At 44.9% G+C, this 14,703-nt stretch overlaps 1 protein-coding gene across 3 annotated transcripts in view; it reads left to right on the top strand.

Moving 5' to 3' along the window:
* The window catches only part of LOC144783812 (cyclic nucleotide-binding domain-containing protein 2-like), an 832,431-nt gene that overhangs the window by 294,527 nt on the left and 523,201 nt on the right, over positions 1-14,703 (top strand). For all 3 annotated transcript variants that reach the window (XM_078662559.1, XM_078662558.1, XM_078662557.1), the window contains exon 7: positions 7,721-7,859. In XM_078662559.1, the coding sequence (XP_078518685.1) occupies positions 7,721-7,859 (139 nt within the window). The remainder of the gene's footprint in view (positions 1-7,720; positions 7,860-14,703) is intronic.

Genomic DNA, 14,703 nt, shown 5'->3' with positions numbered 1-14,703 from the left:
GGTCCCAGGTCCTGTGACTCTCTGCCCGGCTTTTTTGTGATTCTGCGCCTCAGTGAACGGTCGTAGCGTGCTCTCTGATGCTTGATTGTGGGTCTGCTTTTCTGTGTCCGCCGGCAGCGGCCGGTGTGCATCAGTGGTTGTGTGGTGATCTCGGGGGTTGCACTTGTAGCACGCTTGACGGCTGTGGGGTGGTCTGTATTTCCGTTGCATCGTGGGAGGCTAGCGCGGGGTGAAGCCTGTAGCTCCTTGCCTCTTTGTCTTTAGGGACGATGGTCTGTAGCAATATAATTGTCTGTGGTCCTCTGTTCCAAGGGAGGGTGCTCCGTGGATCTCTGTCCTGCAGTGTAGCAGTCTCTGGCAGAGTTGCTGTGTTCTAGTCTGTGACTCCCTCCCTCGCGTGCCCTGGGACCTCTTTCGATGTCAGTCCTGCCGCAAGTTTTTCTGTGGATTTGAAACTTTGTAGTCGGCTGTAGAATGACCCTTGGGTGCAGTGAGAAGACACAGGCTGTACCAGCTCCTGAATTTGGAGGGCTTTCTCCTCAGAGCGGTGGGAGGAGTCGATCCTGTGATTCGTAAATTTCAAAGGATGTCACCCATGCGTGGTGGTGAAGGAACAAAAGGGGCAACACTTGGTATGCTGACCATGTCAGAGGCTGCAGTGCAGCCCGAGCTGCCTCGGCTACGACATGCTGTGTAGCACAGACGTGCCCACGCTACTCACCTATGCAAACCTTATACAGTAGAGGTGGCCTTACCTGCCCATATTCTTTATTACTGAGGCATCCATCCCTGCGTCTTCTGCTCATTGCTGAGGTTCCCACACCTGTCCATGTTGCTTCCTGCAGAGTTGCCAGTACTTGTCAGTGCTGCTGAATGCAGGCACGCGCGCACACCTGCCCATGATGCTTCCTGCAGAGATACCCTTACCCATCCAAGCAGATAATCACTGACGCGCCCACACCTCCCTGCTCTGTGACTTGTGGAGGTCAGGGAGGTGCATAACCCGCTGCTCCTCACAGCTGAGCCCACACCTGAAAATGTTGATCATTGGAATGGCGTAGCTATCAATAGTGCAACAGGTGCAGTGGCCCCGGTGCACAAAGGTCTGAAGGGCCCCAATTCTACCTCTCTTTACTGCCTATGTTGAGGATGTGATTGGGGGTATTTTCCTTTTAGGACCATGGCGCTATCAGGATCCTCACACCAAAATGTAATGGAGGGGAAACAAAGGCACACAGCTTATCACTTCACAGGTAGTTAAGAGAGGCACACTTTTGTCTTTGTTCAGTCCCTGTATATAAGACATATTCATGCACTGTAAGAATGTCAGATGTGTTGCTCTGTCCCAGTATTTACATAAATACAAATTTGAATACCTCTATTTTGTTTTATTTCTTTTATAGGGCTATAGTGTTACTCATCCAAATGCAGGGTGTAAGAGCACTTTACATCACACATACATTGACAATAAATCATATATGTGTAAATCAATATGCAAGATGTGTTACATGAGACAGTGAGGGCTACAAGGTGTAGTAGCCACAGGCCCTTCAAAGCTCACTGTGCTATATTAGAAGAGTTAGAATTTATGAACTGCAAATAACAACAAGCATTGGCATAGCCAATAGGTCTCGCCTCTAGGACCTTATAAGTGTTTAGTTATCCAGCACAATATCCTTGGTGCCACAACATCAACTGTTGCATAGCTAAACACTTATAAGCTCCCAGAGGTGAGACCTATTGGCTATGCCAATGCTTGTTGCCAATGTGATGAGTTTATAAAAGAATTCTGTATATTTGCGCACTCTGTGAGGAATAGGGGACTTTTATTTCACTTACTTCTTCACATAAATGGTGTTGATCTCTTTGCCTCTTTAAAGTTACCATACTGTCTTGAGTGGAGATAGTAATATGGGTTTCATGTTAAATATTCTAGCCCTGAAGAAGTCTGTGGCGCACTACGCTTTAAGACGAAACACATGTTGGCTAGGATCCAATTGAGAGCTGTTTTGAGAAATAAAAAAAGAAGAAAAAGAACACATGTGAAAAATTTCTTTTGAATTACATCTAATACTTTGGACTTCTATTGCTCGGGATACAACAATTTTGGTCTGTAAAAGTAGCCTAATGGAAGAATGTCAATGGCTGAGCCACCATGAGTGGATAAGATAAGTTGTTCCACAATGCACTTAACCAGGGCTCTGGTCTTGAAATCGACTACCACACAACTGTAGTTGTCAGGTTTTAGATGCGTCTACCTAGGAGACCCTCCTCACAAGATTGATCTGACTGTGGAGTTGCCCAGGACCACCCACCCTCTTATTTAGACGATATACTATCTTGTTTAATAACTGGCCATGATTTTCTTGAGTGCATGGTTTCAATGGAGTCAAACCTTTATGGACCAGCACATAAGAAGTGGCCTGCAGAGGTAGTTGGAGGGTTGGAAGATCCAATAGACGGGGCATTGGGGGCAGATCCTCTCCCATTGTATGCATAAGTACGGACTTTTCACCTAAATCCACCTTGTATCTGCCCATTGGGTCTTGGCTATCCTGGGATGTGAGGGGGGGTTGGGGGGGTAATGTTGTAGAGGATAACAAGCCACCTGGGTTTTCAAAGAGGATGTAAGTGAGGCTGTACAGTCCCTCCTGTCAGTAGCAGGACCCCAGTTCATTTGAGTTTCCATACTAGCATCCCTAGTCGAAGGTATAGGAGGCTGACTACTTTGTTTAGGGTTTTCAATAAGAGCCTCCAGAGAGTCCAACCTACTCATCATGGCAGAAGTAAAGTTAGCTAATTTTCTCTCCAGCCAAATAAACTTGCTAGCTGTGTCCAGGTTCGAGATCCATAGGCCTAGCCCAGGAGGTACAGCACCCTCAGCTGTCATGCTGGAGTCCTGAGCGACCTTTCCCTTCCTGCTCTGGTAGGAGGGGCTGCCACCAGGGTATTTTATTTTAACAGGAGCATCTAGTACACACGAATTCCCTCCCTTATGGCTAACTGACGCAGAGGGGCGGGGGGGGCTAGAACTGCATCTCACCTAGGTTGTTCGTTTAGGCACAGATCCACTGCCTTTCCCAGACAAACAGCCGCTTCCACAAAGCAGATCTCCTGTTCAAGGGCTTCCATGGCATTCGTGAGATAAGAAACTATGGTGCAAAACCAAAGGGGATGATGGACGGAGTGTTGAACATTGCAAGCACTCACACCCAGTCAACTGATCTGGGTTTAATCCATCATCATTATTTAGCTCACTCCGCCACCCAATTCAGACATGGCAATATACAAATCAGTCTGACCCTGTGCCTCATTGGAACAGTCCAGCCCGAACTGCCAAGCCATGTCTTCCCTGGACCGGAAACAAGCATCCTGGGACCGGTAACGGGCTCACTGCCCTCATCAGCCAGGCTATCTTGAATGCAGTGGCAAAGTGAGCAAGAGACCCACGTCTTGGCATACCCTGCCAACTTAGGGCGAACAAAGCAAAACCAAAGGGGATGATGGACAAAATGGTCAACATTGCAAGCATTCTCCCCCAGTCAACTGATCTGGGTTTAATCCATCCTCATTCTTTAGCTCACTCCGCCACTCCAGTTCAGACATGGCCATATGCAAATCAGTCTGACTCTGTGCCTCATGGGAACAGTCCAGCCCGAACTGCCAAGCCATGTCTTCCCTGGACCGGAAACAAGCATCCTGGGACCGGTTTCGGGCTCACAGCCCTCGTCAGCCAGGCTATCTTGAAGCCAGTGGCAAAGTGAGCAAGGGACCTATGTCTGGGCACAGCCTGCCAACGTAGGGCGAAAAAAGCAAACTCAAAGGGGATGATGGACGGCGTGTTGAACATTGCAAGCACTCACCCCCTGTCAACTGATCTGGGTTTAATCCATCATCGTTCTTTAGCTCACTCCGCCACCCCAGTTCAGACATGGCCATTTGCAAATCAGTCCTGGTGCTTGGTTCTGGAAAAGCTGAGAACATCTATTATACTATTCAAGTTTTCAATAGCTTACGAGATGTCCGCTGGAAGCTGTGTCTATGGGTAGGTCCAATCAGAGCTTAATTCATTACTCCTTTTGAGGGCGATAAATTATTTGTCATGATCAGAATTTGACCTAGGTAGAAAAAAGGAGGAGGCTTGTAGGACAATGAGAGAAAGTAGGAAGCAGTGATAAAAAAAGAACTTGTAAGAGTATGATAAAGCAACACAAGATGAAGATGGCTGGAAGAAAGAGTTATGGGGTGGAATCAAGACTAGGTATCATTGGTATTTGGCGAACCTGGTGTTCCGCAGTATTTTACAAATCAAGCACTTGCTCCAATAAACACAAACATAGTGTAGGTGCTAAAAAAAGGATTTTTGTTGAAGTGACCGAGATTGCAAACCATCACAGTTGAATGTGGGTAAACAAATTTGCCTACAGGACTTCACAATGGATCCACAGACTTTTTTCCAAGTTCCACAATTTTGTAGCTCAGAGCTCCTCTTATGAAGTGTGAAGGTGGAACATGTCCTCGGGTGCTCATTTGACATGCACTAAAGGAGGCTGCGGCCTGGAAATGTGCAATAGATGCCAAGCTTAGAATACTGCATACGTCCACAATGAAAATGTGAGATCGGTCGATTAGGCTGTTTTGGTGACATCTGAAATCTTTTTCGCAGCTCCTGTGAGTAAAATGCAGGGTTTGGGTTTTCAGATTACAGATCAACAAGTCTGAATGACTTTATTGACAGGTTATAACACGCTGTACCCAGACATACTCACTGGAAATCTCCCATTTCAGGAAGTTTACTCACCCAAAGCTGACTACCCCTAATTTGGCAAAATACTTCAGAATGACCCTCGATGTTACGGATGAAGAGCTTGATTGTGATGTATAGGCCCTTCCAGGCACCGGTTGCCTTGCCAATGTCATCAACTGACCAGTCTGTTGGAGGCACTGTTGATGGACGGCCACCACATGACATAATTGACGATATAAATAGCGGTGCCATCGAATGTCCAGCTAGTTAAAACCGTTGGAACTGTGCAGTTTAAAAAAAACCATGAAATAAGCATCAACAACAAAATGAATGTCTCTAGCCGTGTTTTGATTGGAATTATGTAGGCCAGCTAAAGTTAAAGGCTCTGTTAATTGTTTTTTTCGATGAAACCTTAAGTAGAGTGCCACTCATCTAGCAAAACACACACACCCCCGCCTACCCACCCCTACACTTGTCTGACTGGCTATGCATTCATTTAGTTCTGTAAGTAGGCTCTTTCCTATGCGCATGCATCGATTTTTGTCTTCAGCTCATCTGTCTTTACTGTACTATTAATATTAATATTATTATTTTGTTATTTTTATAATCAGGAGCACTAAAATAATAATAAGAACAACAACAATAATAATAATATTTGTTTGAGTGTGTTTCTCTGCAGCTTTATTTACCGCCTTAATGTGCACCCGTCATTATATCACCCTGCTCATTCCCCTCTATCAGTCGTTTCAAGTGCCTTCAGTGTCAGGAGATGCCTTCAGAAGATCCTAGTTCATAAAGAGTGAAATTCTATTTAAACATAGAGAACTCTTCTAGTGAAGCCTATGAGTCTAATAATTACCCAGCCAGTGCCCTTTGTGCAGTGAGGTGGGTTGGGAGCCATCTTGTCACGTTTCACAGTGGCGCCTTACCAGCGGGGCGCGGACGGACATTTGTTTGGAGTTGGCTTGGACTGCTGACTGACATGGCTGAGAAGGCGCTGTGTGATTATCTTAAGTGGTGGACTGTGTAATTACACGTTTTAATGTGACTCAATTCACACCCAAGAAAAGCTCTGCTGAGCCAGGAAGCTCTGAATGCGAATGAGGTGGAGCAGCCGCGTAGGTTTTCATACACTTCTCCAAGGGGCCCGCGTTGACAATAAAGTGTATACCTAGTGGAGTAATTAGTATGCAGTGACCTTAAAAACGAGTCCAAATTAACGTCAGACAATCTTTTAAAGAGCAATGTATGAATCTGGATTATCATCCCTACTGCTGTGTCACAGGTGAGAAAAGCCACCTGCGGGAATTCCAGTAGACACCATGTAAAAAGGTATTTAACCTCTGTTAAAATTCAGAGAGCTTTGAAAGATAAAAACATACGTCGAGATACCTCTGGCTGGGCAGGTAAAGGTTAATAGGAAAAGGAATTTTGAGTGCAGGCCAATAAGTCTTTGACTTGTTGATTAAAAAGACCAAGGGCCTGATTATGCGTTTGGCAGTCCAACCCATGCTGGTGGTGCGGCAACCACCACACCAGCGGTCTGACCGCCGTATTATGACTAGTTGTCGGACCACCAAAGGACTGCTGCTTCTGCCAGGAATCTGCGATCCCTGGCGGCCTTGCATTGGTCTGAGGCAACAATATGCTGGCGGTGCACCTGTTTCACCACCAAGCATATTATGAGCTTCCTCACTGCTCTCCCTATCATGGTTTTGAGCCCGCCATGAAAAGCGTTCTGGTGAGGAAACTCTGGTGCCCTTGTGCACGGGGTAGATGTTGTACCCCTCTCTTTGTCTGCACCCCCAGTTCCTGCACGGCATGTCTGCACCCCCAGTTCCTGCACCCCCATTCATCATAAAGTTAAGATTTTGCTGTAAGAAAGTTAGCAAACTGAGATTTGTAATACATTTCCTAAATAATTACGGAAGTAAGAAATATTTTTGCTTTTCAACGTCGTGGCGTTCTTCTGAAGTGCTACAATTTAAAGGTTGTCAAGTTTGCTAGATTTGCACACCTCTCTTATAAAGTATTCATAGAAAACGTGTTCTTGATGTGAGATTACACACAGGAGTGAGTGAAATATTTAGTACAGTATGTTGGTATGTACTAATAATATGTACACCTATAAGGAACATATGGCTTAATTATATCAAATTTAGTTTTAGGTATCCAGAAAAAAATCGAAATTAAAATCATAAAAGAACAGGAATTGGAACTATAATATCTGAAAGACAAAATTCCTAAATTTCCAAAATCGAATGAAAAATATTAAGGTGGAAAGTAGGGAGGTAGGCCCTTGGCCTTTCTCCTGTTTAAATAAAAAATAGTGTAAAGAATTATCAGAGGTGGTTGGTTCGTTTAGGAGGGAGGTAGCTGGGCAGGAGGGCCACGGGACAGAAGTACTGCCGACTAAAGATGGTCGGACCATTTTTAATCGGCATAGTAAAATTACCAACACAAGCAGGTAGAAAGGAAAGTTGGGTGTGGTAAAAAGCACATCTGGTTCTAGATGCAGGGAGCTAAGCCTTTTTCATTTGAGATGTGTTGTCTTGCAAAATGGTATCAAGCAATATTATTGCACAGAAATACAATTTAGATATATCACAGATTTCTTGATTAGTGGGATGAATATATGCATCACGGTTCCCATATGTGGATGGCTCTTACATTATTGGTCTACAAAGCAGGATGCACTTTAAATCCTGTATGACTAAGTGATTACCCAAGATTTTGGAGACAAGGCCACATAATCAGTTTCCACAGACGAGGGCAGGAAAGATGAGGAACAAGGAGGTCATTGTCTCATAATGACATTTTGATAGATTGAAAGGAGCAATTGAGGAAACAAAGGTGTATTATGAATGTTTGTTCCTATCATCTCTTGAGCCACTATATAGAATAATTTGTATCCCGCCTGCTGAGAACACCCCTTTGCTGGTCATTGCATTCATATTCTTTCTCATTTTGAAGGTCTCTGGAGCTTTTTTCCAGTTGGTCTGACGAGTCCTTGGAAACTTTGGCCGATCATTGCAAAATTGAAGAGTGCCACCACAGCCAGGTGATGGTGAACAACACAAGTGAAACCAACAGCATCATGTTTATCACAAAGGTAAGACATTCCTTTTTAAATATAGTGTGACCAGTGGAGAGGGGGCTGGAGGGCTCACAATGGAACCAAGTCTTGTTCTAATCACAGCGTCCTTACTTGATCACAATCGTTTCTGTACAAATTAGTGCATTAGTTCCCTCATCTGCGGAAATTGTGAACACTCAAGAAACCGACCAAACATTAGTGTTTAGCGTATGCATGAACAATCTGCACATTTCATTTTGAAGATTCGCTGATAATTTACAGAGAAGGCTTAAAAGATATATATTAAGACTATAATGCTGATAGTTTATAAAGTGCAATGATTGTTAATGAACAGGGTTCCTGGAGCTAACATTTGGCTACCAATTTGATGGTACTCACATTCAGACTGGTTAGATGGGAAAGTTGTTAAAGATTCAGGTGTACAGGATCTTGCAGAAGACAAGGTGCTTTTCAGCAGATTTGAGAGTGAAGTGCAAAATATTCCAGGCAGTGACCAGGAGGATCAAGCCAGAAGGTGTGTCCACCCAATCTGGCTTTTTGAAGCTGGGTATAGCAGTGAGATAAAAGTGGTAAAATGAAGACACCCCGGGACATATTTGGAAAACCTCTCACATAACAAGAGGGTCTCCTTAATTAAAATTGCGTGGTGCCAGAAGCACAGAGATTTGAATAGGGACCATTTGAATAGGGTAGCCAATTGTGAGAGAGTTTAGGTCGGTGAATGTATGAAAACATCTGTTCAGGCCCAGGATCAGATGAACAATGACATTTTGAGCTACTTGCAGTCTTCCCAGAAGATATCTTATAAGTCTAATGAAAATGGTGTTGCAGTTGTCCATGCAATCCAAAATAGTAACCAGAGTCATTCTTATAAGAGTTAAGTAGAAGGAAAAATAATAATTTGAGGTTACTGGAATGAAAAGTAAAACTGATTATGCAATATTCATTTTGATATTAAGTAAAATCCATTCATATAAAGTGGATATGTATCATACAGAGAGTATAGATTAGCACAGTGGCAAATGTTATAGTTATGGTTTAATGTAGGGTTAGGATCAGAGTAAGTCTTAGGGTTAGTAGTGAGAGCAGAATTAAGGAAAGAATTTGGGTACAGGAAATATTTGGGTTAATAATCAGTTTACTATATGGGTCTGATTAAGTTTAGTAGAGGGTGGAATAAGTGCATTTTTTCCAAAGAATAAATTATAAATGAAGTTATTTTTCTGTAAAGATATGTTTGTGGCATGTGTGGCTGTGGATACACATGCTCTGCATACTCCTGCCATCTAAGATTGGGCTTTGATTTTTGGAAGTAGTTTTTCTCCAAATAAGTTTTTCTAGTCACAAGATGTGCAGTGACTCCTCACTTAGTGGACAATGTTCATAGGCACAGGAATCCTGGCAGCATAGGCAACACCCAGCCCAGAGACAGTTTCCTCAACGGTGTCAGAGCATGAGGAAGAGGAGGATAGGTAGATGGCACCAAAGGTCTGCAGCCCTCAAAAAAAGATCACTCCCAGGATTGGAATTACCCCACGTGGCTCTGGTACCCACACCACCAAGCCAGGCTCACATAAAAACAGCTATGATGAGGTAGAGCACCTCTTCCGTTGGAGTTAGGGATCGAGACCACCAGCACGAATGCAAAAGACTGCCTTCTGCGGCGCCCATGCTGAGAAGGCTTCGGAGTTTGCCAAGGCTGTGCACAAGGGCATTGACTCCCACCGGCCGAGCACTGCCCACTCCAAGAATATCCAGCATCTGTGCTTACACCAGAAGCCAGCGCTAAAGGCATCACCAAAGCTGGCAAGGAAGATTACATGGATGCCAAGAATCCAGTCAAAGCTGAAGGTCCCATCAATGGCTTAAGCTTTGTCGACAGCTGGGACCAAGGAATCTGAAATGCTGATCCTGCAAAGACTCAAGGAGGAGATTGACGCTAGGCAGAAGTGTCTCTTCATCCACCTTGTCTCCTGAAAGATCTCAGCGAAAACACTGTAGCTGAAACCAACAGACATTTCCACAAAGGAGAAGGCTTGATTTTTATGGAAAACCCTCCTCATAAGGGCCCATGCAGTAGGCACCAAAGAAACTCAAGGATAGGGACACAAGCTTGTTTTCTTTTGTTTCCGGTCCACATCCTCCAATGCCTCTCCTTCTTATGCTATCAACTCCACCTCCTCCACCATATCACACGTGCACACCACCTCCCCCATCTCCACCAGAGTCACTTGAGAAGTACCCACTTATCATTTTGGGCCTGGACAGTCATTATGACCCCATTGACCCATATGACCAGCCTTTAGCACTGGGCCCATTGATGACCCCCGGGAAGACTATAATCTCAATACTCCAAGTGATCATGAATTGAACCAATAACCAGTTAGGTCATCCCCCACCTGAAGCTACCATGGCCTACCATGAGGTCATTCAGAGGGCCACAGCATATCACAAGGTTGACATGTACATAGTTTAGGAAGAAGAAGAACACTCCTTGCAGTTTTTACCCATCCTTAGGTGCATGCCTAATGCAGCCCCTGATAACTTCAAGGACCCAACCAAAGCTAGAGTTGGGACTCCGAGGGTTGAGAAAAATACAAACCCGCCCATAGCAGCCCTTTTTTATTATAACTCAGCTCCCTCCCGACTTCTTGGTAGTCCAAACTGCTTGTAAGTGGGCCTCTGCCCAAGCCACAGGCGAAGTCTGGCTGGCCCACAAGGAGAGCAAGAAAATCAATGCAGTGGACAAAGGGGTAGTTTTAGGGGAAGCCAAGTATTGGTGCGTAGCCAACCTCTGTCAGGCTCCTTTCCCATCCCAGTGGGAGGAGATAGAGGAGCTGGTAAAACATCTTCTATAACAGTAGAGGAAGAGGGGGGAGGAAGTAGTGTCTGAGGGCAAGACCATTTCAAACGCCAATATTCATTGTGCGATCAGTCTTGCGAACACAGCCTCTAGTGGCATCAACATCGGTGGCCTCCTCATGCCAATCTTGGCTTCCCATCTCCAGGTTTAAACCCCAGATTCAGTAGTATCTCCTCAAGCTCCCATTTGATGGTGATGTTCTCTTTGACCCCCAGATTGACTAGATGCTGGAAAAAATAAAGAAGGACACTGATATTGCGAGCCCTGCAAACTCCAGCCACAAGAGGCTTCTTTCATAAACAACAGCCCAGGGTAGGAGCAAGGTTCACTGTACCTGACCACCCACAGTCCTTCCATCACTAGACAGTCAGGATGTCACCTTTGGGTACCTGCTGGGGTAGTAACAGACAAAATGACAGAGGTGGCTGCTGTAAAGAAGCTTCTGTCCCTAAGCGGCGACTCTCCTGTCTCACAGGGAGGAAGTTACATTAGATCATTGGGGATTAGTGGTAGGTCACCACGGCTACTGCTTTGAACATCTCCCAACCCCTCCCAACATTCCACCCCGCGGACACATCTTCTGCAGATATCATCTCTGCCTTCTTGAGGAAGAGATACAAGCATTTCTCTAATAGAGATGTGCCTCCACACCAGCAGGGAATTGCCGTTGATTCTCTGAACTTTCTCATCCCACAAAAGGATGGCTTCATCAGCCCTATCTTAGATCTCAGGGCTCTCATCTAACGTATCCTGACAGAACATTTTCATATGATTACCCTTCAGAATGTCATGCCACTGCTCCAATAAAGTGATTACATAGCAGCACCTGACCTCAAGGATACCTACTTTCACATACTGTAAGAAATTAGGGTATTACCTTTCAAGTTTCGGAATCCTTCCCAAGTAATAAATACGCAAGTTACCTTTTACTTGGAGCCAAGTACCCGATTGTAGTACTTGAGTCTCTCAGGGTAGCCAAGCAGAGCAGTGCAAGACCTACTCCAGGAAGGGGTGTGGGCTACTATCCCCAGTCAGGGAAGGGGGTGAGGGCTAGTACCCCCAGCTAGCCGATACACAAATACAACACTCAAAAATAATTTTCCATTTATTCCTTTTTCTTATAAAAAGGAAAAGTACTTTCTTATATAACCACTACCAAATGCTGTACATTAAGTTATAAATATCTATTGAGGACTGGGTGGAAGGGAGGAAAAGAAAAGCAGATGCCAAATCTTCCTGCTGAACAGTTCTATGCTTCCAGCAACTTTCCAGTTAACGCCGCCCGGCCTCTGGGATGTGGGCTTACTGGCTGTGAAATGTTTAGATTAACGATTTATGCAGTGCTTCTGTCACCAGCAGGATTGCCGAAAAGAATGGTTCAGTATTAAGCTAGATATTTAGATTTTGGAGCACCACATAGGATTCTGGGGGCCCTTTTAGCCTGAGGCATGACTCTCAACATGTTATATTTTTCAAATGTGTTGTCACGCCACACTCTTCAGTTTTTGGAGGCCTGGTGCCACTGCCCCTTTGATGGGAACCCAACTTGTGCTTAGATCTGGGCCGCGTTAAGATCCAACTTTTGCACTGCCTAGCCTGGGTTTTACTTTCCCTACATACCATCAGAATATGTTGCCATCTGTACCTCTAAACCTGACAAGGTCCCGGATGGTGTCTGCACCCTGAGAACATGACAACCCTAATTCCCCCCAGGGAAATCATGGAAACAAATCTTACCCTTTTGTTTATAACTCAGGCATGCCCCAAGAGGTACACAAGAAATACACAAACATCTATTGAGCCAACTGGAATCTTGTGTATAATATATGCGTTGATATTTGATATTTATTAATTTGATATTTATTAATTTATAAAGCACCCCAATCACTCCCAAAGGGGTATCTCCTCGCTAAGGAGGAGCTGCAGTAGGCCGGGGAGAGAGTGAGGATTAGAACAGTGCAGTTTTGAGGAGCCTTCTGAATTGAAGGTGATCAGGGCATTGCCGAAGATGGATAGGATGTTGATTCCAATAGAAGGGGGCTAGGAGAAAGAAAGCTTTCCCACCCAAACGCGATTTTTTGAAACGCAGTACTAGGAGTAAAGATTTAGCTCTTGAATGTAGGGATCTGGGTGGCAGGTATTGATTGAATTTTCCTGCAAGATAGCTAGGACCTTTGCCGTTCAGTGTTTTTTGCACAAAACAGCATATCTTAAATTTTATCCGTTTGCATACCAGGAGCCAGTGAAGGTGTTGTAGAAGAGGGAGAGAGGCAGTTCTGGTGGGGGCATTCGAGACAAGGCGGGCCGCAGTGTTTTGAACTACTTGTAGTCTGCTCAGCGAGGACTCATTTGCTGATATCAGAAGGGCATTACAGTAGTCCAGGCGACTCAACACCAGGGCCTGAATGAGAGTTTTCCATGTGGTTAAAGGAAGGAAGGGGAATACCCTCCGTAGAAGGCTTAGCACATGGAAGCAAGAGCCTACGGTGGCTGCAACATGCTCCTTCATTGTCAGTTTCTGGTCCAAGCGTATGTCCAGATTCTTGACCACAGTCTTGGGAACCGGGGTGGCGCCTAGATCATCTGCCCACCAACTTGGAGACCACAGTAGTGGTGCCTCTCCAAACTACTAAATCTCGGTTTTCCCAGCATTAAGCTGGAGGAAATGATTCCTCATCCAGCTAGCGATAGAGATCCTGCCTTCCGAGAAGGTGGATTGGGCATTCGAAGTGTGTTTATCAAATGAGAGTAGTAGCTGAGTGCCATCAGCATACGAAATAGGTGTGAAGCCCAGTTGCCTGAGTAATCCAGCTAATGGAGCAACATCAATGTCGAATAAGGTGAGACGGCTACTGGAGCCATGGGGTACTCCCTTAGTCAGTCCGATGGTCTTCAAACGGAAGGGGTCCAGATTAATAATCTGAGTTCGGAGGGAGAGAAAGCTCGACATCCACTGAAAGGCTTGTCCCTGGATTCCAGTTTCTTTAAGTCTCCTAGCAGAATCTGGTGAGAGACTGTGTTGAAGGCTGCAGACAGATCAAGCAGCACTAGTAGTACTGCTTGTCCATTGTCCAGGGACTACCTGGTGTTGTCGGTAACACCAATCAATGCTGACTCACTGCTGTGCCTTGCCCTAAATCCAGACTGAGATGGGTCAAGGCATCCAGTGGATACGACATGGTCAGATATATGTTTGTTGATATGTTTTTCCAATATCTTACTCAGGAGAGGTAAGAGGGAAATTGGGTGATAGTTAGATAGGTCCTCCATGGGGGCCTTAGGGAAGGGGGGTACCTGTTTGCAGGGGCGGTGGGTGACATTTCAAAGTGGCGGGGCGCCAAGTGATTTGCATACAGCACCGTAGCGAGCGCGCAAAGCGTGCGAGCCCGAACCCCAAAAGGGGGGTCCCCCCCCAAAGAAAATTTCAAAAAAAAGAAGAAAAATCGTGCATTTTCAAGCAAATTTGAGAAAGCAGGAAGGTTAATAAGGCAATTGTGAAAGTGCAGTTATTACATTAACAGATGGCATAACATAGGTAGCTGCTTATTCAGTATAACCACAGAGCTTCATTCATTCCGTCCTATTACGCTCAGGTGCTGAATTCAGACTATAAGACTTTCATGAAAATCTCAGCTCTAAGAGTAGAAGAAGTTGCACAGCAGTTGGGAAACAGCCTTCACAAAGCATTAGGAAAATGAGAGGCAAATACTTGAAAGCAAACTGAAAGCAATGCATCAAGTAGTAACTTAAAGCAATGCATCCAGCAAAACAGTGCATGCAGTCAACCATACAAAAGTAAACTAAAGCAAGTGTGAACCTGTGAACCTTCACTTTGAAAGCAGGGTGCTAGTCAACAGGCCAGTCACATACATTTAAACTGAAGAAGAGTACACCTCAGCATGCAGGCACCAACATAAAAGCACCAAGCAAGTCAAACAGTTTAATGAAAGCAATACATCCAGCAAACTAGACAGTGACTCAAAAAGTAAACTGAAG

The sequence above is a fragment of the Lissotriton helveticus genome, chromosome 10 (assembly GCF_964261635.1).
Source record: "Lissotriton helveticus chromosome 10, aLisHel1.1, whole genome shotgun sequence".
NCBI lineage: Eukaryota > Metazoa > Chordata > Amphibia > Caudata > Salamandridae > Lissotriton > Lissotriton helveticus.
Note: the sequence above shows the minus strand (reverse complement) of the source record. Positions and strands in the feature narration are given on the sequence as shown.